The following is a 25,642-nucleotide window of genomic DNA, read 5'->3' on the forward strand; positions in this document are numbered from 1 at the left end:
GTGTATTAAAATAATTGCCAACTATTTATTTTCAGCAATATTCAGCTGTCAGAAATGCCGTAATAAAAAGAAAGATTTTGTCAAAATCTCAAGATTTCCAATAGTTGAATCAATAGAGTAAACACAATTATTGTTGTGTATAGTTTTCCAAATAATTACAGAGATTTAGAGTGTGTTACAAATCTAACCACAAAATCTCTCTTAATATTGTTTGAAAATTATCTGAGGAAAGAGAATTTCATCATAAAATGCTGATTGACCCAAATATTTCTATGGAAACATATTTACTTTACAAACTTCTGTTACGTGCTAGGCAACATCCCTGTGAAAATTTTCTTCATCCTCTGACAGGGGAGCAGCGGGGTTTCAGTGCCAGCCCCCAAAAGGGCATCTGAGGTGGGCAGAGCACAGACCTTGGAGCCCACAGTGCCTGGCATGGGCTGTGCAAAGGAGCTGCTCTGCTGCTGAAGGCCTGGGGAGCCCAAGTGTGTCTGACCTGAATTGATACTGTCAAAAAAAAATGATCATAAATCGAAATGTGGACCCCCATATCTTGTATTAGATGCGTAAAATGAGTCACACAGGGTGCCTCCGGAATTTTGAATAGTCTCCTTTGACAATTTTGACACATTTTTCTATTTCTAAAAATATACTTAAATCTAAACTTGTTAATATTTTAGAACAGCAAGTTGTTTTGATCCAGTAAGCCAAAACTTTTTAAGAGGTGATTTTCAATACTGCTGGTATTTATTTTACCAAATGCACGTGACGTCTTATTTATTTAAACTGACCTATTTCTTGGTCAGGTTTATTGTTAAAAAAAGTCCATGTCCCTCCAACAAACACATTGTCAATACGTACCTCCCTTGTTCCATTTGATAACACCTTTTATTACTAACTGGTCATGAATTAAAACATGAAAGAAAGCGTAAATGGGAGTAAAATCAGGTGGGTGTTTGGGACTGTTCTCATGTAGAAGCTCTGGAGTGACAGCGTATTCCCATTTCTTTTGGCTGGCTGGGACTGCAGCCATGATCTCCCTTATAAAATTATAAAAAAACTATAGAATTAATGCACTTGTGAGAAGCGTCACACGTGTGCCAAGCGTCACGTTCAGTGCCCAGCGGTGTGGGTGTACCCTGGCGTTTGGGGAGCTTTCTCTGGATGTTTTACATTGAGCCTGAGGGGCTACAATCATCTTTTGCCAGACTCTGCTACCTTCTCTCCTTATCGTGGGGATCCTGTCGTGCTAATCCCGACACACTGCTGTGAGCTAAAGCAGACAATGATATATGCAATGGCTTCAAGACAATAAAAATCAGGTAGACCTGCTCCATTCTCTGTGTTACTGTCCCATTTTTTGAGAAGAGGGATCTGGGTATGAAAGAAGGGAAGACGACAGCAAGAGTAGAAAAATCAGGTTTTTACTTCTGTATCAGGTAACTATGGATGGTGTAGGTTAGCAGTGAGGAAGATGATAGAAGGATAAAGTCAAGTATAAATGAGAAATATGTCGTGAGAAAGATGGAAGTGGAAGAAGAGAAAGCAGTGGTGTCAGGAGGAAAAGGGAGCATGAAAGAGCTTAAGGAAAGGAAACAGCAAACAAAAACTCGAGACGTTTTATATATTTGTGGTTTCCGTTTTCTGCTCGGAAGCTCCTACCAAATAAAAGGCTCTATAATAGTGATTGATTTGTAATCTCTAGTGTCATTGCCCTCACTTCCCCCCAAAGCCATCTGGAGGCTGTCTGTAGACAGCCCATTGAAAAGTATGAATTGCAGCAAAGAAATTCTGCCTGGCAGAAAGAGGGATTGGTAATCAATTCCCTTCCTGCCAGGCAAGGCTGCTTTGCTCCCGTCGCATTTGCTGTCTGGTATCCTGTCTGCAAAAAGCCGTCAGAGATGGTACCCGGGGAGGAGAACGATGATACCAGGGATTACAGATCAATCATTCCCATCGTCGCTGGAGCCTGCCGTTGAACGCTGAAGATGGACAACATGTCTTTCGCTTGATAATATAGTTGTTTTTAAGGATGAACAAAAAATTGGGGGGCTTTTCGTGATCGACTGCTGTCTCTGGGCCGGTGGTGCCCAGGGGGCACGATGTCCAGCTGAGGAGTGCGTTGGCAGCAGTGGTGCAGCCTGGCTGCCCGGGGCGCAGGTCTGGGGGGAGCAGTGGGACAGGCGTGCTCCTGTGCAACTGCAGAACTCGTTCTTGTCAAAGCCTGTGTCTTCCTATATTTTTTCACCTTTTTGTGTGTCCAGGGAGCTGGGCAGACAGCACTTTGAGGAGAAATGTGTGCTGTCTGCTCAGAAGTACGAACAGGAAAAGCTGAGACTGTTTGTAATGAGGAAGGGTGGTGCTGGAGGAGGTTTCGCAGCAGTCGTATCCTCAGACAGCAGAGCAAGTTTGTGGGAGAAGGAGCAAACAGCCCCAAACTGAAAACCGAGAGGAGAACAGCTTTGGGGCAAAGTGCCAGAGCACTTGTAGCAAAGAGCCAGCACGTTCCTGGGTGCGAGCTCTTCCCTCCTCTTTCATGGCCAAGGTGCCAGGCAAGGGCCTTCAGCAGCAGCTGAGGAGGAGTAGGTGAAGGTATCACGTAGCAAGGCTGTCCTTGAACCCTGCTAATGATGCTCCGAGGTGGGATATGGGAGTTTAGCAGATGCCATGTAGCTGCTCCGTACATGTTGCCCCATCCTGGGTGGAAAGTGTGCGGGGAAGCGCGGCTGTGGGTGGCAGTGACAGGCTGCAGGTGCTGGGTGGGCACGTCCCACTGCCGCACAGCTCCGGTGAGGCCCTCTCAGCACTCCTGCTAGGGATACAAAAGGAATAAATAAAAATGTAAAAGAGGAATTACTAAAACTGTCCCTTGATAACTAAATGGTTGATCATAAATTGGAGTGTCTATGCAAATGAAGTAAATAATTAAAAACTCCAAGAACAGCACTGACTAGGTGGTTGATGGCTGGCAATTATAACAGCTGAATTTTTAATATGCATACATCTAAGGAGCCAGTAAAAATTAGCTCCTAGACTAATGGACTTGCCTTTCTTCCAAGGCAGAATTTTAATGAGGGCATTATTTATAGCAGAGCCCAAGAACGAGCGTTTTCTTGCTTAGTCTCGTTTCTTCTTTGCTGACACTTTATTCATTAACCTCTGAACTTCTTTAGAGAAGAAAAATACTCTACACAGTGCAGGGCAAAGATCACCTTGACCCCCTGAAATTAGTCATGGGTCATATATTGTTAAGAGAGTTACTTCTTCTAACAAATAATGTTTATAAAACCCCGTTGGTGATACGTCCTCATTTCATGCTGGTTTCTGAGTCATTTATTTACAGTTCGGTTCACTGAAGGGAAAGCGAACATGGCGTGATGTCTCGTAGTGCAATGCTTCTTGTGCCATCCTGTCTCGTACGGCGCGTGGATATACATCCCGAGGAGACCCGAGAGGTTCTTCTGGCCATATATTCTTCCCGTGGGTAAGAGGTGCTCCGTGTGTGGCCTGAAGACATGCAAGGGCATGAATTTATTTGGGAGCTCAGGCGCTGGCTCTGCCATGTCACTGCAGTGACCCCGCCGTACCGCAGCACGGCTCGCACAAAGGACGGAGCCTTGCCACGGCAGGGATCCCAACCCCGGGCCAGCCGGTGCTGCTGGCTGGAGGGGGAGCCCAGGGCATCCTGCTTCCTGCTAATTCCCTGCAGGGAATCAGGGTAAGAAGGACGTAAGCCTGGCAGAGATAGCTGCAAGCAAAACTGAAGTGCTTTGGTTGAGATTTTAAACTTGTGTTTGGAAATTTGCAGAAAGGGAATGCAAGTTATAGGTCCTTTACATTGCCTTTTCCTTTTGAGCTTCTTTTTGTTAAATGCACATTTTTTCTAATTTAAAAAAGTGTATCCTTACTTCTCTCTCAATAATCAGGAAAGATCTGGCTTAAATTGAAAAATTACAAAGCAAGTACAATTAATGAAAGAGCTCTACTTCTCAGACCTAGGAATAACTACCTACACTGTGCCTAGTGGTGAAGGAGATAGGAAAAGAGAATAAGCAAGAAAGAAAACAACGTTTTATATTTGTTAAAGCTTTACAATCAATCAAATCACACTGAAAACATTTTTTTTAAAAAAAAAGGCATTTCTCACTTGAAAAAAAATACAACGGTGTCTTCTGAAAAGACAAACTTTTAGTTATATTTCATTCTTTACTCATCATGAGGTTGAAAATTTTGACCTGCACATAATCAGCCAAGAGTCATGCTGAGAATGGAATTCACTGTATCTGAGAATTGGAATCAAATTTTGTTTTGCCCTCCTCTGCCTTAACATAGTGTCGGGATTCCTCCAACTTTCAGCCACGTATGCCAGCGTACTTCCTTTTCTCCACACTGTAAAATGGGCACTGATTGTGTTCTCGTTGGAGAGTAAGACTTCAATAGAGGCTTAATCTTTTCCAGGGCGTAAAACGCTGTGTTAGTAATACTTTTTATTTATGACAGTTCTTATAATAATAGTCTTGAAACTTGAATGTTCAGATGATTGAACACTGAGAAGATCACTACACAAGAAGTAGCATTTGATTTGGTAGATGCCTGAACATTGTTAGGGAGCAGGATTGTTGATGTGCATGTCTAATGCAGATAATTTTTTTCAGAATTAATTTTCAGAACTCTTTGGGTTTTGACAGTAATACCTGCTTTCTGAGATATGTCTATATATCTTAGGAAGTTATCAGATCTGTGTCTGACTCAGGTACTCTTTCATCTTGCTGACTGCACATGACAACACTTCAGAGAGATAGAAGGGAGTTTGGGAATGTTTTTAACTTTCCATCACTGCAGCTGCAGGCAGGTTTGGGGCACTAGGGCCAAGACTTTAGCGGGATACAAAAGTGAATGGGCATTCATATGCATAATGAGACCGTACAATGTGTCAAACATAAAATGTATTTCATATATTTTTAACACGCATAGCGAGTTCAGACTTGAGAACACAAAATGTTATTTATGGACAGCATAACTACCTGTTCCAGAAAAGAACCTTCCTCACAAGGAGCCGGTTTTGTGTGCAACTGGATTGGAAAACTGGAGCAGGTACACTGGGACACAGCACTTCCCATGCTCTGGGAAGATTCAGACAGGTTTAGAAAGGACCATCTCTTACCCAGTTTAGTAAGTCTTGGTGGTTTCACTTTCCTTTACTGCCAGTCCAATGTCTGTGTGAAGTGCATCAGCACTGTTGACTTCTCCTTTTAGGAAAATATCCACTGGACAAAACCAGCCAACGCAGCGCTGCAGCACCACGGTCAATGACTGAACTGAACTTCTGAGCTGCTCCTCCGTTCCTTGCTTCTCTGTCCCAGTCCTGGTGGTGTAGCTCAGAGCTCAGTGGTGTAACTCTACGTGTACCGTGTCCGAACACAAAACTCCTCCACTAAGCCTACTAGACATGCACTAGTTTGCCTTTATTTTCCAGTCTTTCTTCCCTGCTTTTGGGTTTGCAGGTTTTTCCTAAAAATGTTCTTGTTTCACTCATTATACGAAGTTCCACTGAAAGTCAAGCTTCCATAGGCTCTGTGAAAATCCTGGCCATTTTATCTGATGAAGAACAAGTAAGAAAGTGTCAACAGTCTTTGTTACAGTTAATAGAGAGCTTTAGACAATTAAACTTTGTGGTTGCTCCCTTCCATGTATGGCTAGTTCAAATTCTTGTGGTTTTCTCATGTTCAGATGTTTACCCAGAAACCATAGCAGCTCTCACAGTCATTGCTAGTTTGTGCAGAAACCCCTGTGCCTTTGCACACACATCCCAGTGGGAACACACTATAAATCCAGCTTCAGTGCCTGCTGTGTATGAAGTCCTTTTGTCCACTACTCAGGCAAGGTGCTGGGTGAAAGCCACTCGGCTCCCATTTGAATTGGGGACTTGTCAAGTTGTCTTCTTGTATTTTATTTCTACTCTGATTATTACATTTTTATTCATTCCGTCTTGAAAGACTTATTGCCCATTGTAACTGCATGTCCTTTCCCTCTCCCTGCCCCTTCTATGAGGACTTTGTTTGCTTAAAAACACTTGAATATATTGCAGAATAAGTAAAAGTAGGCAGCAGGAGCGCAGCAGTCTCAGGAAAAGGGAATGATTTTTACCAGGATTGTGTTGTCCCACTCTCTTTCCCAAAGCAAATTCACAGGGACTTTGAAGCTTTAATTTTACAGGAGTCAGGACACAGACTTGGTTTTTGCCCTGCTGCGTCGTATTCCTGCCTGGCTGCTCCTCCACTCATGTTGCTGAAGGCTGTGCTCTTCTCTTGTTTGCTTCACATTTGAATTTCCAGGGGCTTTGCCATAATGCTGTGGCTTCTCAGCGTAAGAGGGTTACCTACCATTCCTGGGGCGGAGGAGGTAGGAAGAAAAAAAGTCCCAATACCAGTTTCTAGTGACAATGGTCTGTGTTAGAAACCCATCCATTCAATCACTGCCTTGAACAAAAAAGGCAGTTTTTCATCAAAAGAAGCTCTCGGGGGGGGTTACGTGGAAGAAAATCCATTAATTAAAGCACAGTACAAAATAGTGGGTGAAGAAACACACGACATTTCAGCTAGATTTTGTGCTACTCTGAGCACTTTTTTGACCTTCATCTCCAAATGGTAAATGGAAATGTGATTTCGAAAGCCTCCGTACGTAGTGGTAGCACAACTTGATTGTTTCCTCTGCAGTTCTTCCTAGGAAAAATAAAAAAAAAGGAGCAAAAATATGATGCTGTTACCGTATTTGCAGCTGAAGCTGTTTGGAGCCTGGGCAGACTAACATTAACAAATGATGATAATTAGGCTTGATTTGCATATTAAAATTGTCTTAATTAAACACTGATTCTGTAAACGTTTAAAGGCTGTAATCGATCTTTTGCAGGCTCTCTTGGTTATTTATATGATCTAATAGAGGCCAGAGGCTTTGTTAATGAGACCTCTGTTTCCCAACTTGTATGTGTCAGTGAGATTATTTCACCCACAATTACGGAGCCGTGAATAACTCTCAAACCCCAAACGGTGGAATTCTTTTGTCGGAGGCTACGTACATGGCATAACTGCTGGCATGGGAACCTGCTGTTTACATTTTCTTTCTGCTCAGGTAGGGGCCCATGCCACAGCCCTTACGAGGGGAAAATCCCAGGAAAGAGATTTCATGGGGAGTTTTTGCCAATGTAAAATCGTAGAATCATAGAATGGTTTGGGTTGGAAGGGACCTCAAAAATCATCTAGTTCCAACCCCCCTGCCATGGGCAGGGACACCCTCCACTACACCAGGTGGCCCAAAGCCTCATCCAACCTGGCCTTGAACACTGCCAGGGATGGGGCATCTACAACTTCTCTGGGCAACCTGTTCCAGTGCCTCACCACCCTCAATGTAAAAAAATTCTTCCTTAGATCTAATCAAAATCTCCCTCATGGATCTGATATTTATCCAGCATTGAGCTTAGCCATAATACCTTCGGTCCCAGATCTAATCCTGGCAACTCTGACAGTTAGGCAGAGCTTTTTTTCATTGAAGAGGTAACGTAATCAAGCAGTAATTTTACAAGAGGTCTCTGAAAAGGCTTCCAGGAGTTTTGCTTCTTTTCAGTATCTCTGCAATCTTGTGCCATGATTTGAGCATCTTGGGAAAACAGCACTAAAACAAATGAAGAGCTCTTGCTTCTCAGATGCTCAATGTTTTTATCCCCCCTGCCCCCTACTAACCTTGCTAGCACCAGACAAAACCATTTTGGGGAAAGTGTTCATATTGGTTTGGAATATTTTTTTTCAATATTTTTTATTTTTTGACTTATCTTCTTGCGTATGAAGGACTATGTATTTATGCATATACGTATGTATGTATTTATAACTTATTGTGACTTTTTTTGTGTGTTGTGGGATATTCCCAGTAAAGAGTTTCTGATTTCAGGCCTCTACATGTGCTTCTTTGAAGGTGGCATGAATAGTTGCATACTCTGTAGTCCTGTAAGTCCAGTCACCAGATACAGTGCCAGTATTGATGGATTAAAAAAATATATTTATTCCTATTTCATTTAAGTCATTAAGTTTATTGGGAAATATTCATAAGCTTAACAAAGCTAAACCACTAGAGTGTATTTTTAATGATTAAAATAATTCTTCTGTGAAATGATCAATAAATTTTATAAAGCAGGTGAGACTTTCAGAATTGGTGTTTTGCCTTTCCCACCAAGGCGGAATCCAGGTTTTTGCTGGGAGCAGTGCTATGGTGAAAGAGCAATACTGGTAATCCTTAGACTGAGATTCAACGAGGTACTTCCAGTGGGAATACCTTGGATGACAAAAGTCCAACGGATGTATTTACACATCATTTGGTCTGAGCATTCTGTGGTTCTATAAGCATATTTATTGGCACAGGTAATCTCATATGCAGTGCAACCTGACATCAGGTGGAAGGTTTTTTCCAGCAAAGGCATTACCAAGTGTCCCCATTCTGTGAGTGAAACTGGCAACAATTTTGTCATTAGCTTAAGGAAGCCCCAGATCTGTTTCTTTTGGTGATGCACCCTTGTGGTGGTGGTGTAAGGCAGTGACAAAAAGAAACAAAAAAAATCCCTTTGCACATGATATCTGTACTTCAGCTAAACGAGAGGCCAAAAACATGCAAGGCCCATAACAGGTAAAGCATGCAAGTTTATGAGACAAAGTTTGCCTGTTCCTAAATGTGATGGAAGTTAGCCATCGTGGTGTTGGGGCCCTGAGGTAGCAGTTGAGTATTTGTGCTTTGAACACTAAATAAAACTTGGACGTCCAGCAGACTTACTCAGAAATACAGCTATTTCCATCGCTGCCCAGACCTTCCTGCTTTGCTTTCTCTTTTCTTTAGAAATGTCACTTTTGAAAATATTGATGTGAATTTCGTTTTGAGTATGTACAAAATGCTGGCTTTGAAATTGTGGAAGATTAGGAATGTTTTTGATAGACATTTGCAATCCTTTTTTCTCCTTTCACTCAGAATATGTCAACAGGGTATGCCGGATCTGGTGTATGGAATCTATGGACAGTGTGTTCGTATGAGCTGATTTCAAGGTTTCTTCTGTTCTACTGGTGACATTTTATTTAATTTTTTTTTTCAAATTACAAAATCTGAAGTCTTCATAATTAAACCATTCTTTTTTCCTTTTTTTTTTTTTTTTTTTGCATTTCAGTGACTTCTTTTTCCATTTTATAACTTCTTCAGTGTTTCTAGCCAAAGAGTCTGGATTTTCTTCTCTGATCTTGGATCCCTCAGGTCAGCAATACTGTTATTCCCAAAGCAGCAGTAGTTGGGAAAACCAGATCATGGTGTGCTTCCCATTTCCTTTCGGATCCTGGTTTCTTTGCCAAGTCCCCTACCTTGGGAACTAGTCAAACCCTTTCAGTTGGTTAATGGAGAAAATAGAGATCAAAGAAGGGTCTGACTTCAAGAGTGCTATTCAGCAGTTCCAGGTTAACAAAAGAGAGCTGCAGACGTGTTTTTTAAGTTTGCCCTTTTTTGTTTTTCTCCTTTTGGTGTTTTTCTCTGTGCATCTGCCATTTTAAATTTGGATGAGACGCATTTGATGCATAATGACTGCCATAGCAAAATGCCCAGTGTGAATGCAGGAGGCTTGCAAATTTGTTTATACCAATAGAAGTAAACACTCTCCAAATGGCTCTCAGACAAGGAATAACTTTTATCTTATTGGCTTACTCTTGATTTATATTGACTCTTTGAAGGGAAGAAATTCTTCAGATTTTCTTTTTTTTTTCTTTTTCAAAACTTTTGGGCCACCTTATTTGTCTTATTTAATAATCACCATTGTGTATCTACCCACTTCTTCCTCTACACTGTCTTTTTCAGTTAAAAACACTTAGTTTTCCTTTCTCGTGTTAGGAAAACTAACCAGTGTTCTGGTACGAATTCACATAAGGCAACAGTTTGACATTCGGGCCAAAATTGAGCTTCAAAATTGAGCTTCAAAATTGAGCTTCAGGTTTTAAGAGCACTACAATCCTTCAGACTGATACTCAGCTTCTCATCTTTGGATAAGATCAGGAGATATTTTGTGCATTATGTGGCTTTTGTGCATTATGTAGCCTTACTCAGTTGCTGATTTCTTAAGACTTTGGTTACAGGAGCAGAATCAGATTAGCAGGTGAAGGAACACAATTCTTGAGTGCAGACACTAAGGACAATGCACAGGGGTGGTAGATCCAGATGTAGAAGCTGCACATGTGCAGAAGCTGAACAGCTTCTCATGCCTTTGTAGTTTTCTTGCAGGCCACGTGCTGTTGACTTCTGAACAGAGGAAAAGTAAAAACTTTCTGAGCATGAAACTTAAGTTTCAAACCCTCTACCTTTAAAAGTGGGGAGGAGAAAAGGGTTTCTCATATAGCTTTCTCACTTTTTCTCGTATATAATTAAATTATGTATTCATTGTTTTATTCTACTTCCATGTAATTTCATTTTCAAAGCCAACAGAAATTCTTTTGTATTTCTTTTCTGTGCTTTCACTGCACTCATAACTTTTCCACCAGTTACATTCCACCAGCAACTTCCGCTCATTTATAATTCATCTTTTTGATCTTTTTTACATTAAAGCAATAGAGCTCGTAACGTTTAATGTTAGACAGCCCTGCTAGGTTTCTGTCATTCACACATTTCTCACCTGAAAACGGTTGGCTCGTTTTGCAAAGTGTTGGAATACCAAGTTAATTTGAACTCAAGCTATGGTGAAAATGGGCTGCGTGATTCTGGGGAGGAAAAGGCCGTATCCCGTGCTGAGAAGTCTGCAGTTGATGGGCTTCAGCATATGTGGTTTCCCTGACCTTCCCTGCTCTTGCACCACTGGTCCTTCCCTCGCTGGAACGTTTAAACTCCAGGAGCTACGTTGGATAGGAGGAACACAAGTACCAAATTTGGCTTTTTTTGGTGCTGACAGGGTGATGCACGTTCACGTGCCTTATGGATCCTTATTAAGATGCAGTAGCTTCTGTTACTGAAGCCATTTGCCAGGATCAACCAGGGGAATAATATACAGGTGTGCTTTTAGGGAAAGAATTTCAGAGTCTTTGAGGGATTTCTTTTTCTTGTATTTTATTTTCTTTTAAAGAATGATGAGTCCAGCAAAGAAAGTTGTATCTCTGTCTCCTGGATGTGGCTGTGCAGGTGGAACTGTGTTCGTGTGTGATCTCCCCAAGTAAGAGATGACTTTTCTCACTCTTCTCAGAAGCAGGTACAGGAAGGTATCTGCTTGCTATAAAACCTTTTTACCTCCTTATAGAGTTAGAAGTTTGATGTCTCTTACAGGAGTTTAGTGAGGAGAGAATCCCACATGGTCATGTCTGTTTAAATGCTGCCTGTGGTTACAGGTTTCCGCAGGCTGCAGTACAAAAATCCAAGTGTCAGTAGAAGACAAAAAGATAATTCCCTTTCATCTCAAGAACAAAGCTGAACAGAGGAGCTTTTTTCAACTTCTTTAATTCATGAAACATTTATCTTAGAGTCAGGTTATATTATGCTGGCAAGAATATAACCTGTCAGCATTTCTACGATCAACTCCTGTTTTTAGTGTTTTTTAGAAGAGCCTTAGAGGTTCACTTTGAACAGATTTTGCATACAAGGTCTTGGCCTAGAAACATACTTTTCCTCCCAATTAAGAAAAATGAGTATGACGGCATGTTCAGTGCAAAAGACATATTAATTCTACGTTCAGGTAAAAGTTGAGATGCAGAAAAATGAGATAAGTCAGGAGCATCCCAGAGCAAGGTTACTTTAGATTTTTGTGTATTTTTAATAGCAAGTGTGGCCAAGACTGAAGTGAAAGGAAGGCTGGTCTGTGCTGAAAAGCATGGCTTTAGGCTTAGCTGGCAGGCAGAGCTCTGCTTCTAGGTTCTGTTACCTACCATCTTGAGAGTAATGCTGTTTCTCAAGTTTTTAATGTTTCACAGTATGGAAGTTGTTGTGTCAGTTCATGCATTTTAAAGAGATTCAAAATTCTATTTTGTTTGTTTAGGAAGATGTAGTGAATAAAGTTAAAAAAAAAGAAAGGCGTCTGTGAGAAAGGGCGATCACCATGATAGCGAAGAGCCCAAGAGCTGCTGGACTTCAACTTTGGTGTAGGTACCTGCCTCTGGGAATCCTTGTGTAATAAGGCACACAAATGACCGTTGCAAGCTAATTTTATTCCCTAAATCCAGGACTACAGAACGTCTGAGTAATGCCCTCGCCTTACCCTTGGTCTAACATCAAGAAACAGTCTTCACCACCTGATTTTTTTCCCCCCAGGGTCTATTCCAAGTGAGGAGAACAGAAGCAAACTCCAGGCTGAAGGTTCTGTGCTTGAGCGTATCAAGTAAAACCTGTGATGACAGATGGTGCAATTGTTTTCCAAATTTGTTCACTGCTTACTGTACAGATACTGTACGTCACGTGCTCGTAAAAGCCTCGGAGAGAGTAGCTGGGAGATGGATGCCTTTCTGCCTTGCTTTGAGTGGTGCCCTCTGGATGGGACAGGCTGGGGCAGATGGAGAAGAGTGGCTCTTGCTGCGAGCAGCTGGGCTGGCCTTGCGGGGGACGCACACAGACTTTGTGGGATGCAGGAAACTGCTGAAGTGAATTATTTCGGGCTGAAAGGAGAGACTAAAAGCAAGGAGCTGTCTTGTGAAGGTAGAGGGGATGGATGTTTTTAGGCTCTTTCCGCCAGTTTTTGTGTTTACCGCTCGTATCCCATGAAAATGAGTTTTCCCTCTTTTAAGAATTACCTTGTTATAGCTTGTGCTTTAATAAAAAGAACCAAATCCCTTTTGATGTTTCCAGTGTGCCTACTTCAAGGCAACAACGCGGGCAATTCCCCTGCAGCGCGGAGTGACTTCAGAGCCTACTGGAGAAGTCACGTTTCCTTCAGAGCTTGCTGGTGCTCTGCTGATGTGAAGCACAGGTAGACCAAGCAGACAGACCGTGTTGCAAATAAGGCAAGGATTTGAGTAGGAATCACGCTTTTAATTTTGCACTTTTGCTGTGAAAGGAGAAGCCTTTGGCCATGTTCAGCAAGGGAGATTGAGAGAAAGGTGAGACCTTCCCTAGTGAGTCGATAGCCAGTAATCCTGGTAAACTTAACATGATGCTTGTTTTAGGAAAAGTTCAAGTCTAGTGAACTGAGCTTCCTAAGCATTAGATTATTTGACTTTCTGGAGAAATTTTACCTATATTAGATTGAAAGCTTCATTCAAGATACAATTTTTTTTCCCCAAATAAAATGAAACCCTTCATGAAAAACCATTGGGAGGTTTTGTTTGGTTTTAATAAAGAGAATGAGGTGAACAGTTCCACTGTTGAGTGCTTCATGGTTTGAACACTTTTCTTAGTTCAGTCCTTCTGAATGAATGTATTTCTTTGAGTTAATTTCTAACCGAACCAAGAAATTAGAAATAAATCTCTTGTCTGAACACTGTTTAGATAAATCTCATCCTCAGATGCTGTTATCTAAAAGTTCTTATCTAACTAATAAAGATAATTACACGTTGCACCTAGTGTATTATACTCAGCTTAATGTAACGGTTATGTTATCTTGATTTTTGAACTTGGCAAAGTAAGTTTGTTCTTGTCAGACTTCCATGTATAGCAGGGCATTCAAAATCCAGAACAATAATCAGAACAGCAGAGTTTAAAACACAAGAGTAGTTTTTAAATGATGCTCAACAGTTTTTGACTGTGTGTTTTCTCCAGAGTTGTTTTTTAGGTTTGAGGTTTTTTTGTGGTTGCTGCTAAACTTGTAATTAAAATAAGTATATGGAGATTGAATTGCTGTGGTGCATAGTTAGTAGCTGAGCTTAATTCTACCTGTGTGAAGAAGCTGTAGTGTAGTAATTATGATTGTCTTCAGCCTGTCTTGTCATGCCCTGGTATTTATATATCTATACGGACACAATAGGGAGGATTTGCAGCACAATTTTGCTATTGATTCCAAAATCTTGGGCTTTTATCCCATGTAAGTAAGAACAAAAAATCATTCGAATTTAGGTTCCTTGTTTAACTACTTTTGCAGCAGGATTACTGTTCACAGATCCATGGTTCCAAAGGTCAGGCAGTACGGGATTGCATTTTAAAAAAGGAAGTGTTTTCTCTATCTGAAGTCTTTTAGATAGCTCCAGTCCAAGGCAGGCAATTAATGTCTGTGCTCAGTGGCAGCTGAGAGGTTGATAGGCTCCATAACATAATGCCATGGTTTTTCTAAGCACCGAATCTAATGTTAATTTCTGGGTTTCAAAATGGGAAATTATATGTGCGTGTGCATATGTGAATAATCATTAAAACAACAATGCAGAACACTTCATGTTTTATTTTCATCGAACGTTGCTAGTGTCTGTGTTTTTTCCACAGAGGAAGAATGTATGGTTATTAATGTAATTGGGCAGTAGCTCAAGGAGTGAATAGAACTGAGATTTCCTCTATTAATATTTCCATCAAGACCTGAAGACTCAGTTAACAATAATAATACATTCTCCATCAGTTACTGTCCTTTGTACTGCTAGGGTGTCATATGCAAGGAGACTGGATAGAATCATAGAATCATAGAATGGTTTGAGTTGGAAGGGACCTCAAAGATCATCCAGTTCCAACCCCCCTGCCATGGGCAGGGACACCCTCCACTACACCAGGTTGCCCAAAGCCTCATCCAGCCTGGCCTTGAACACCTCCAGGGATGGGGCAGCCACAGCTTCTCTGGGCAACCTGTTCCATTGCTTCACCACCCTCAGTGTAAAAAATTTCTTCCTTATGTCTAATCTGAATCTCCCCTCTTTGAGTTTAAAGCCATGGGATAGACCCCATGGGTTAAATGTGGAAAACATGGGCCTTTTTACAGCTGCAAAGTTCTGCTCTTATGTTTTGTTGTTTCTCCTACTCTTGGTTTGTGATAATGTTGTCTCTGTCAGTGGGGTGACGGTCAGAGAGACCTTGAAGGTAACAGCAAAGGACGGTAATTTTCCCTAACTGACAACTCCCTTATCATTAGGACAAGCTCCTCCTTTTTCTTCTGCTCTTTTCCTCGTGATACAAGTCCCAGATGTTTGTCCCTGTTCATCCTGAACTCTAAAGAAATTCAGTTAAATGGCAGGTGCATACAGCTGGATCCCGGATGACAAGAAGCTGTAAGTAAGGCCAGGACCAACTTGCGAAACGCTCCAGTGAAATTCCCCTGAAGAAGAGATGCTCCAAACTCCGCTCCAAGGACAATTAAGCCTGTGACTTAGACAGCCCGGTTACACTTGGTTCACTTCCACGTTGAATGAAGCAGAGGTCCTGGTGGAGTTACAGGAGATTATTTTACAATTGAAGGCTGAAAAGCAGAATGCATGTGCAAAAGGGGTGTCATTAACTTACTGCTGAGCTCTTGATGTTGAGAGCTCAGTGCTGCCTTAACATGAGATCTGCTCCAGATAACGTTTATTATTGTTTGATTTTGCTGGGGCATTACAGCTACATAGTCAGTGTTCCGGATTTGTGTTTATGGCATCTGCGTCTGCAAAACTCAGATTTCCTGCTGTGGGTAAAGGAAACGCTGCCTGTGCTTTGGATAAAAATCAAGTGGCACTTTGGAAATTAAGTTTCAGAGATAGTATTGAGAAACACTTTACAGAACCACTGCCTTTGTCTAGCTTTTAGTATTAGTAGTAGTAGTATTAAACTCTTTTTCAGATGGTTTATACTGACTTGACTTACGGAAGGGAAATCAGAAAGTTCACATTCATTTTGTGACAAGGCATCCATGTGGTTTTCTTTTTTCTTTTTTTTTTTTTTTTTTGGTTTGTGCTAGCATGCTTTTTCTGCATTTGTGGAAAGGTTGCTGTGTATATATATTGGTATTTGAGAGTGTCTGAGGGTAAATACTATGCCCTGCTGAGCAACAGCAGCTGTTTTACAAGAGCTGTTTTTTGCATGCGAAACACGTACCAACACTTGGGTTGTCACCATGGACTGGGTACATTTGATATTGCTGCTAGGCCACAAGGTAGATTTTATGTCCTTGAAATTATTTTTTTTTGCTAGACTGCTCATATGTGTTAGGTTATCTTTGTCTCCCATTCTGTTATCTTTATCAAGTTTAATTTGTCTGTTAATGCCTTGGGAATTTTGTGTAATCACATTTCTACTCCGACAGTGAATTTATAATTGGATAACAATTATTTACATTTTCTTTTTATCAGGATTTATTGGCTCATATTTTATTATTTACAAATCATGTAAATATAAAAGTATTTGGGGTGATTTTTTTTTCAACTTTTTCCCTCTGCAAGTCGGTTGAATAACGTGGAGGACTCAAGAACTGTGCTCTGGTAACGTTTTTATGCTCAAAGTGGGTGGCGTGCTTGCTCTTTAAAGATAGTCAATTGCTTTTAATAGTCCAGAGCCTTTTTTTCTTGTTATGTTTGTCTTGCAATCCTTCCGTGGGAATAATACTAATTTCCTAGTTTGATCTCAATAGTATACGTGGCCTTGAAGCAGAGACTACTTAAAAGACAGGTAAATGAAAAATACGATACGATACAAAACTGTGCCTGCCAAAGTAGCCTGCTGCCTTTTTTGGGTGACATTTTTTAAGCAAAAGTAATTCTGTGAAGCATTAAATGCTGGGCTTTATCAGAAATTTGCATTCTAATGCCACATGAACAAGACTGGAAAGAGTCTCCTTGGTCTTCAAGTTCAGGCAAAAGATGAAATGCAGGAGAAGGTCATTTATTTCCAGACTTTTCAAGCAGCTTCTTACAATCAATGAGAATTTTTTATCCTTACTGCTTGGAGTGGAGGGCAGTTTTCCTATCTCACTGTCTTCTAATTTCCAACTGAAATTTATCTCCAGATAATGAACACCCATATGTTCCTGCGTCAACACTGCTCTTCAGCTTCAATAGCTCTTTTCCCTCTTTGCCCTTAACCCCTGAGATATTTACAACAGCAATCTGATCTCCTTTAACTGCTGTTTTGTTGGACTGAGTTCTCCTAAATGGTTCAGAGACGTTATATGAGCTACGTAGTATTATTGAGTAGTATCCCTCTAGAATTGCTTGTGGTCAAACCTCATTAACTACTTTCCGGAAAGGACTTGTTGCAAACAGTGAGAATATACTGAAAAAGCATGCTGATGATAAAAACCTGGGAGGTTTTGTCAGTGCAAAAGAGAACTCAAGTATCTTACATCAGAGTAGGAAGGATTTTTGTATTTTATTTTAATTTTTCATGGACTGGGAAAATAAAAATGGAATTAAGCTAATGGTATAAACTCTAAAAGCATGATAGAGGTATGATTAACCTGTTACCCCTGCTCCCAAGAGATGGCGTCAACCTGGAATAAGTACAAAGAAGGACTACTAGGATGAGTAGAGGGATTTCAGATCTTGGTTTTGTGGGGTTTTTTTTCCTTCTCTGCAGCAAAATGCAACAAATTGGTTTTTGATTCTCCGGTATCAGTAAAATGTTTTCTTAGAGTGAAAACTTGTTCTTTGGGATATGATTACACTGTTCAAACCTGGGTTTTGCTTTTAATAGAAAATTTTTGTTACTGTTACTCATGAAACCAGTGCTTTTATGAAAACAGAGAAGTACATCTATTTTTAATACCTCTGTCTTCCCATCTTGAAGACTTCAGGGTTTTTTAGCCGAAGATACCGTAGTTGGATGCCTCCTGCACTGGGAGAACAAGTCAGATATCAGTGGTGACATCTGACATATGTTACTGCACTATGTAGGTCACTTACGGCCTAATGCGGAGGATGACAAAAGAAAATTAATTTTGATTTCATGCTTGAGATTCCCTAAGGAAGACTTTAATGGTGTGTATGGAATATCGAGAGACATGTACTGATTCGCTGCCTAAGAGCAAGAGCTCAGACTTTGGGAAGCAGTGATTACACCTTCTAATTCAAACCCTCTGGCGAGGGAGATGGCTTTTTTCCGTGATGTTTGAGTGCACCTTTTCTGCCAGCTATTATGTGAAGTAAGGATGTACATCCTTAGTAACTGGAAGAAATGTGTTCCTCTTCTAGCAACCAGGAGCTGGTTTTTAGCACACAAAGTGCCTTGGCTTGCACACGGCCATAAAATCAAGGTCTTTCTATTTACAAGGGTATAGAATAGGTTTATATCACTTGAACTTATTTAATTGCTTTCTTTTTGTATTTAATTCCTAGGGTCTCCGTGTTCACACGTTCTATGGTCACCTGCATTCCTGTAATCATGCTACGTTCAACGTGAAGGTAAGTTCTGTGTCTGAATATATTTTTATTTAATCATCATGTTCCTTACTCTGGTAAATACTCTCGTGCACCTTGGTGAAATAGGTACCTCTGTGGCTGAATTCAGTTTTAGTAATGACTTCTAGAGCACTTCCATGTGACACACACCTGCCAGTCAGAGCAGAGTCCCAGAGAATGTTATAATAAAGCTGCCTCCTCCTGTACCTACCTCCTTTCTCCTTTGATATCTAAGCCATTCTCCTTTGTCATGATCATTTGGTTACTTCATTTAAGTAAAGTTTGCTGTTATTTTTTTTTTCTGGAAGGTTAGTCCTATAGTTTTTGTCTAGAAGGCATCATTTTGGTTAGGACTGGTGACAGACTGTGATCTGAATGCCTGTTAACTTTGGAAGGGAAGTATTTTTTCCCAAAATGTTTCTTTGAGGTGATATGAAATATTCTGAAATTACCAAAACATTTATGATGTATGATTGCTCTAGCTCTCCAGCCCATGCTGCTCTTTAAAACTGGTGCAGGAGTGGTGAGGCGTGTGCTGATTTCTGCAGCCACTTGCACTCTTTTCTCTAAGGGACCAGCTTTCCTTAAAAACATCTCAATGATGTTGCTGCTGCTTGTGCGCTCACTGCTATTGTTATTACAAGCAGAGCAAGGTACCAATTTTTACTGTAGGAAATTCTGAATATTCTTCTCTTATTCAGTATCAGCTACTGCTTTACCATCCGCTTATGTCAACCCTGTGTGTTTATAGGGCAAACCCTAGGGATTGACGTAGCAGAAAGTGTGGGATAAGCTTATGTCAAGGAGGGGCACAGAAATTCCCAGGGCATCTTATTTCTTTCTTGGCTGCATGCGTGTATCTGTATATTTGACAGGCACAACCTGCCTCTCATTATTTTGAAACACCACGGGCTGGAAGAAAGAATATTTAACAGTAGCAAGAGTTGTGAGGGAAATACTATAGCACTGTCTTTCACGTGAGTATCTACAAAGAGCCTCGTGCTCTAACGTGACCTACAGTGATGAGCAGGAAGCTGAAAGACTGCGTGCTGATAATGTTCCAGATAAGCACGTTATTTTGATAAAGAATGTTATAGTTGGCATTAAACTCTAGACTAAAATCATTGGTTGACATTCTCAATGATTGAATTAGTAAAAATGGAAACATCCAGTGCAGCATTGATTAAACTGAGTGAGGGATATAATTTCAGAAGCTGTAATTGCAGTTCTATAAATTAACTCTGTGTGTGCTGGAAGACTACTGAAAGGACTAAGTAGTTGGTCCTGAGTTGGACAAGTTACAACTTGTCGTGCTGGCTGGTCAGCAAAGCAAGTGCTGTACTGCAACCCAGGATAGCACCAAAGAACTGCTTTCTTACCCTCTAGTAGTTGCCACTAAGAAATTAAAATATTCCACCCTAAACCAGTTAATTAAGGTGTTTTGAGTAACATTTAAAAAAAAAAAATCTTTTTTGTGAAAAGGTGCATGTTTGTGCGGAAAAAAGGTTTTTATAGAAACAATAGTATTCTCAACAATACTTTCATCAGAAAGATTTTGGAGATTGAGCATGCAGTGTTTGGACAAAGATGCAACACCACTTCCAGAGTGGCCAAAAGAAAGCCTAATGGTTAGACCTGGCCAAAGAAACTTTGCAACCAGGCAAAGGTTTGTTGGAAATGTCTAGTTTCTTAAGTCTGAAATGGCCAAACAAAAGGCTGGGTGGTGAGGCACTGGCACAGGTTGCCCAGAGAAGCTGTGGCTGCCCCATCCCTGGAAGTGCTCAAGGCCAGGTTGGATGAGGCTTTGGGCAACCTGGTGTAGTGGAGGGTGTCCCTGCCCATGGCAGGGGGGTTGGAACTGGATGATCTTTGAGGTCCCTTCCAACCCAAACCGTTCTATGATTGCTGACAGAATCCTAGCTGGATTTTTTTTAAAATATAGGTATATTTTTTTAATATCCTAATTTCATGGGCCTGTAGATCCTGTACTTTGTCAGAAGTGTTGTCTGTAGGGTTGGACTCTGTGGGTGCAGTGCTGTAATGGTGCAAGATCCCAAGAGTTTCACTCCTTTTGCTGCTTAGGGTATAGGTCAGTTTAAGTAGGCTACTAAGTCACTTCAGTGACCTTGTGATAGTCGCGTCTCAGGCTGGTTGGTGCCCAAAAGAGTTTTGGAAGAACGTGAAATTCTAATTACACTATGTCCTGTAGAGAAAATACAAGAAAAAAGAACAAATTTTCCAGTTAGGTCAGAAAGCCATCCAGACAGTGTTTCCAAAAATGAACAGATATTTTAGTGGAAGAATATTGTATGAGGAAGAAGGAAAGAAAGAATAATACATTTATACGAATTGAATAAATCCTCATTAAACTCTATGAAACTGGCTAAATCTGAGTTATATACTATACCATGCTTCTGAAACTGTAGTTAATAGTTTTTTGTTAAGTGGGTGACATGTAAAGCCAGAACTCTTTATAGTTTTCAGAGTCCATAATTAGCATTTTTTCTATGGAACGTAACTGCCAGTTCGGCACTGGAAGCGTGGCCATTTGTTGGAGGCTGCCTTGCTGGGACACGAGCTCTCTGGAGAATCTGGCAGGTAGTCACATTGCCCTCGTAGAAACTTCTGTAGCTGTGGTTATGTCAGGACTTAAAAGATAACACTTTCAGCAGTGTATAAATTCTGCAGTTTTCCAAGTTGGTTCTCTGCCTGTGGAAAGTTTGAGAAAATTTGAACAAAATCCATTGAAGATGTAGAAAAATGCTGCTTTCTTCCAAAAAGTTGGTATTACCATCCCTTTTACTCCCATGTCCCCATAACAAACTAACTTTGTAGAGGAAAATGTTTCAGATGTTTCTTTTCTGCTGAGAGCTAAGCCTTTGAGTAGAAGCATGTAAGTGTGCTCGTAGGGATGGTTTTTCAGAGGCTACTTTGTGTGTTCCAAGTCTCTTTAAAGGCCCTGAGTGCATTAAAAGATACATGTGAACGTACCTCACCTGGGAAAGCAAAGATACCTGCTCTAGGGAAACTCAAGTGGGACTGCACCTAAGAGGCAAAGTAATTTCCCCAGCGTTTGAATGTTACCGGGATTTGAGGTGACCCCACTCAATTGGATTCCATATGATTGCACAAATGTAGGCTCATGATGGTGGTGGAGGGAGCCCTGTTGCTACCAACGTGCCTACATCTGGGTATCAAGGCAGGGATGTCGAGTGAGCCCTGGCCCTCTCCTTCTGTCTTATCCATAGTTATGGAGAGGATATTGTGCATCTCCATAACTATTGCAAAGATGAAGAATCAAACCACTAACATTTTTACATTAGTATGTGATTTTGATCAACAGCTAGAGGAAAACAATGCCCTTTTATACAGCAGAATTGAGAGGAGGAGTGGTGATCTGTCCTCAAACGTTGGCTCGTAATATAAAAATCCAAGTATGGTCTAAATAACATTTAAAGTAGGTTTTGTCCATGCTTTGCACAGCATTTTCCCAGCTTGGCAAATCACTTATGCTAATGAAGTATAAAGACTATAGATACTTGGTCGAATCATTATGAATTGAAAGTAGAACAAAATTAGCTCCCTTAGGTGTGTGTATGTGTGTTTGTGTTAAACTAAGAGTAGGACTGTCATTCACTTGTGTTTGTATCTGCCATGCCGTGTTTGTGTGATGTCTGCAGGTTAAGAAATCCTTACAGAGGTTACCAAGTTTCCTTAAAACAAAAAAGTATTTTTGTGATTACACTTTGTGTTAACAAAACCTAAAAGACTATAAAAATCGTGCTTGATAGCAACTGCCCGGTTTTACCTCCCCAAGCCCAAATACAAACAGCATTTAGGTCATTCTTCCATTGATTTACTGAAGGACAAATAATGTCAGACAGTTTTTAAACAAAAACAAAATTTCAATTTTGTTTACCTCTTCAGCAGTCCGGTTGGATGTCAGCTACCATTTAGCTGGGCCAATAATATTGATATTTGATGTCAGTTCTTGTTCATTACTGCACCGAAATGATACAAAAGTCAGATCTTTCAGATGTTTCTGTGGATGGCCAAATAAAGCCAGGGATGTCTGACTGCATCTAACAGACACAAACAAGAAAAGAACGGAATACAAAATCAAAATCCTATCTGCTCTTACTGTTATTTATGTATTCAGAGTGTTCACCTCTTTGCATAAACTCCAAGCCAGTTACTTACAAAGGTTACCTAGTAATATCAAACGTGTTCAATTATACATGCAAAAGGGCTAATAGGTTCTTCCTCTAGTTTATTTCTGTCTCCGTGCATAAGAAATATAATTACAGAACTGAATTACATTTTAAATACAGATTTTAGTATCATTAGTTAACCATTTTCAGGCCATTGAATGTTGTTAGAAGTAAAAACATAAATCTATTCTGTTTCTGTGTTGTGGCAAAGAACAAACTCTGCATCAAAATGCCCTCATTTCACTTGTTGGCATGAACTCTTTTGAATAATAGTGAAATTCGAAGAAAACTGTGCTGGAATCCGCTTCCACATCCTTTCTCTGAAATATTCATGTTATTCCCTATTTTTGGAAGTCGTTTTCCTGGAATGCTCTCCTCCCTTGGCCAGATGTACTGTTTAATTACTTCCCATCATCTCCGATGCTGTTGGTATTCGCAGATCCCTCCAGGTAGCACCTGTGTGCCTGTTCGATGCGTTACGTGTAGACCAGATGAGATGTTTTGAAACTGCTCTAGAAGAATCAGGTAGATCCATCTTTATTTGGATCAATTTAAATATTCTTGCTCTCCGACTGTGATATCAGAGTCTTTATACAGAAGACTGGATAAACAAGTAAGAATAAGTCTTGCAGATATCCTAGAAGTAAATAAATTCCTCCAGCTCTTTCGGTGAGGAAGCTCCGGTACGTAGGCACCTACCTGACTGTGTTGAGAAGGCCAAGGATGTTCATGATGCGTTGGTTTGTATGGGGGTGGTTCTCCCAAGGTGCCATGTTCCTGTGTCCTTGAGAAAAGAGACAATTTTTTAGCAAAGGCGCTTCAATGGACTGAAAAAAATCCGAGCCTGATTTTTAAATGTCACACCTTGCTTGTGTCATTGAGTTTTCCATCGCTGCTTCTAGTTCCCTATCAGAGACCATCTGCAAAGAAAAATGTAGTAATAGGTGTGGTACACCTCAGTAAGTCAATGATGGAGGAAAATCCTTTTTTCTTGCACATGTAGCAGATGGTGGTGACCAAGAAACCTGCAGTGTCAGTGTTCAAACGCACCGACTGCCGCTGGAGTGTAGAAATGCACTTCTGAATCGGGCAAAATGCAGTTTCTTCACTGTCCGAGTTTAGAGGAAATTTGGCTTCCTGGATTATTTTCGGATCAATTTCCCAGTTATAATTTCTTTTGGGAAAAAAAAAATAAAACTGTTAGTCTTGAAGTTTGTTTAATCAAGGCCTAAGTTGCCTACAGAAAGTTGGAATTAACCGGCTTTTCTCTTCTCCCCAGTGTAATTGATTTGCTTGAGATTTTAGACTCAGTGCTGTGAAGATTACTAACTCTGAAAATAACCACATGTCAAGAAAATTCACCTTCTGTTGTTTTAAGCATTCCACACTTTGTGTTATGAGAGGTGAGGTTAGCTCCTTCTGCCACAGGACCTCTCTCCTCCAGCCTCAGGTTTTCTATCTTTATTTCATTTACCACAGGGCTGATTTTTTAATTTTTTTTTTTTTTAACCCAGGAATTCCTTCTGATGCTCTTTTTTGTTCACCATGCAGGTACTCTCAGTAAATCACAAAGTATCTTGTGACATTCACCCAAACAAACACGGAGAAGCTTAGATTTGAGAAGTCCTATATTTTTTCTTCTTCCCGATGGTAGCTTCTAGAAAAGTATTTCAAACTCAGCAAGAAATGGAAAGCAAAGAATCTTATCGTAACGTTGATTGCTGAAAAAGCTGCTACCCCATGTTCTCTTCTCTTGCTTTGCCAGGGGAAAAAAAGGAATGTAGTTTTTCCCAATAATAAGATTTGTAGAGACATCACACTCAGCCTTCTCTGTCACCAGGCATTGCAAGATGGATCTCTGCCTGTCTGCAGTTGTTACCTCATGTAAGGCCTCATGTTCTATAAGAGGCGTTTACATTCCTACCTGGCCAGTCCTTTCAGTCTCCTTCCGTGCAGAACGTACTCTTCGCTGGATCCCAGGAGTTCTACACGCTCTCAGTGCAAGACATACCTCAGGTTACTGTGGTGTCTACTAGCACCTGGGCTTCCATACAGGTAAAACAAGTGAGGGACAGCTGCTCTGCCCTGGGAGCAAGCTGCATGTACCATGATGGCTGAAAGTCTCTACTCATGGTCACTGAGGCTTCTGTGATCCAGAAGGGGACCATGTGGAGGTGGTGTAGATCATAGAATCGTAGAATGGTTTGAGTTGGAAGGGACCTCAAAGATCATCTAGTTCCAACCCTCCTGCTATGGGCAGGGACACCTGCCACTACACCAGGTTGCCCAAAGCCTCATCCAACCTGGCTTTGAACACTTCCAGGGATGGAGCAGCCACAGCTTCTCTGGGTAACCTGGTCCAGTGCCTCACCACCCTCAGAGTGAAAAATTTCTTCCTTATGTCTAATCTAAATCTCCCTTCTTTCAGTTTAAAGCCATTGTCCCTTGTCCTGTCACTACACGCCCTTGTAAAAAGTCCCTCTCCAGCTTTCCTGTAGGCCCCCTTTAGGTACTGGAAGGCTGCAATAAGATCTCCCCGGAGCCTTCTCTTCTCCAGGCTGAACAGCCCCAACTCTCTCAGCCTGTCCTCAGATGAGGAACGTGGGGTAGGAAGCAGGACAGGTGTCTACCACCATGCTGTCTCATTCATTTGTTTTGAACCAGCAGTAAGTTAAATACTTAACTTTTCTAATTGAAGCTTTTAATCAGGATTTGCTCTCGTTTCAGTATTTGCATATGATGAAGCTTTGTCTTAACCTTTCATGATAAAAGTTTGAGGTAATGCATAAGCATTTGGATTTTAGACAACTCGAGAGCACAAGAAGAGAAAATATGGCATTGTTTTTAACTAGTTCTGACATAATTTGGTTTTGAGTAACTCTAAAAACCCTGTATTTTCTAGGTCAGATTTGGCCTTGGAAAGATCCTCAGCAGAAACTGATAATCAACTGACCAAACAGTATTTTCTTTTATGGTTTCAGACTTTATATTTACAGATATAAACATATTGTTACGTTTGCTCATAAGTATAGCTGAAAGAAAAAGAGATTGTCTCCTGTAATGTGATTTTGTTTGCTTAATTCTGTGTTGTGCAGTGAATGTGACCCTCTGTGTATACAACACACGAAGCAAGCGCTGTTCAGCATGCAAAACTGCTGGCAATCTGGG

General features: G+C 40.8%; 1 protein-coding gene across 1 annotated transcript in view; it reads left to right on the top strand.

Moving 5' to 3' along the window:
* SPAG16 (sperm associated antigen 16) overlaps positions 1 to 25,642 on the top strand; it is a 402,571-nt gene that overhangs the window by 255,843 nt on the left and 121,086 nt on the right. Inside the window, exon 14 of the mRNA XM_086615835.1 lies at positions 18,201 to 18,266. Within this exon, the coding sequence (XP_086471961.1) occupies positions 18,201 to 18,266 (66 nt within the window). The remainder of the gene's footprint in view (positions 1 to 18,200; positions 18,267 to 25,642) is intronic.

This window comes from Tauraco erythrolophus, chromosome 8 (assembly GCF_009769465.1).
Source record: "Tauraco erythrolophus isolate bTauEry1 chromosome 8, bTauEry1.pri, whole genome shotgun sequence".
Taxonomy (NCBI): Eukaryota; Metazoa; Chordata; class Aves; order Musophagiformes; family Musophagidae; genus Tauraco; species Tauraco erythrolophus.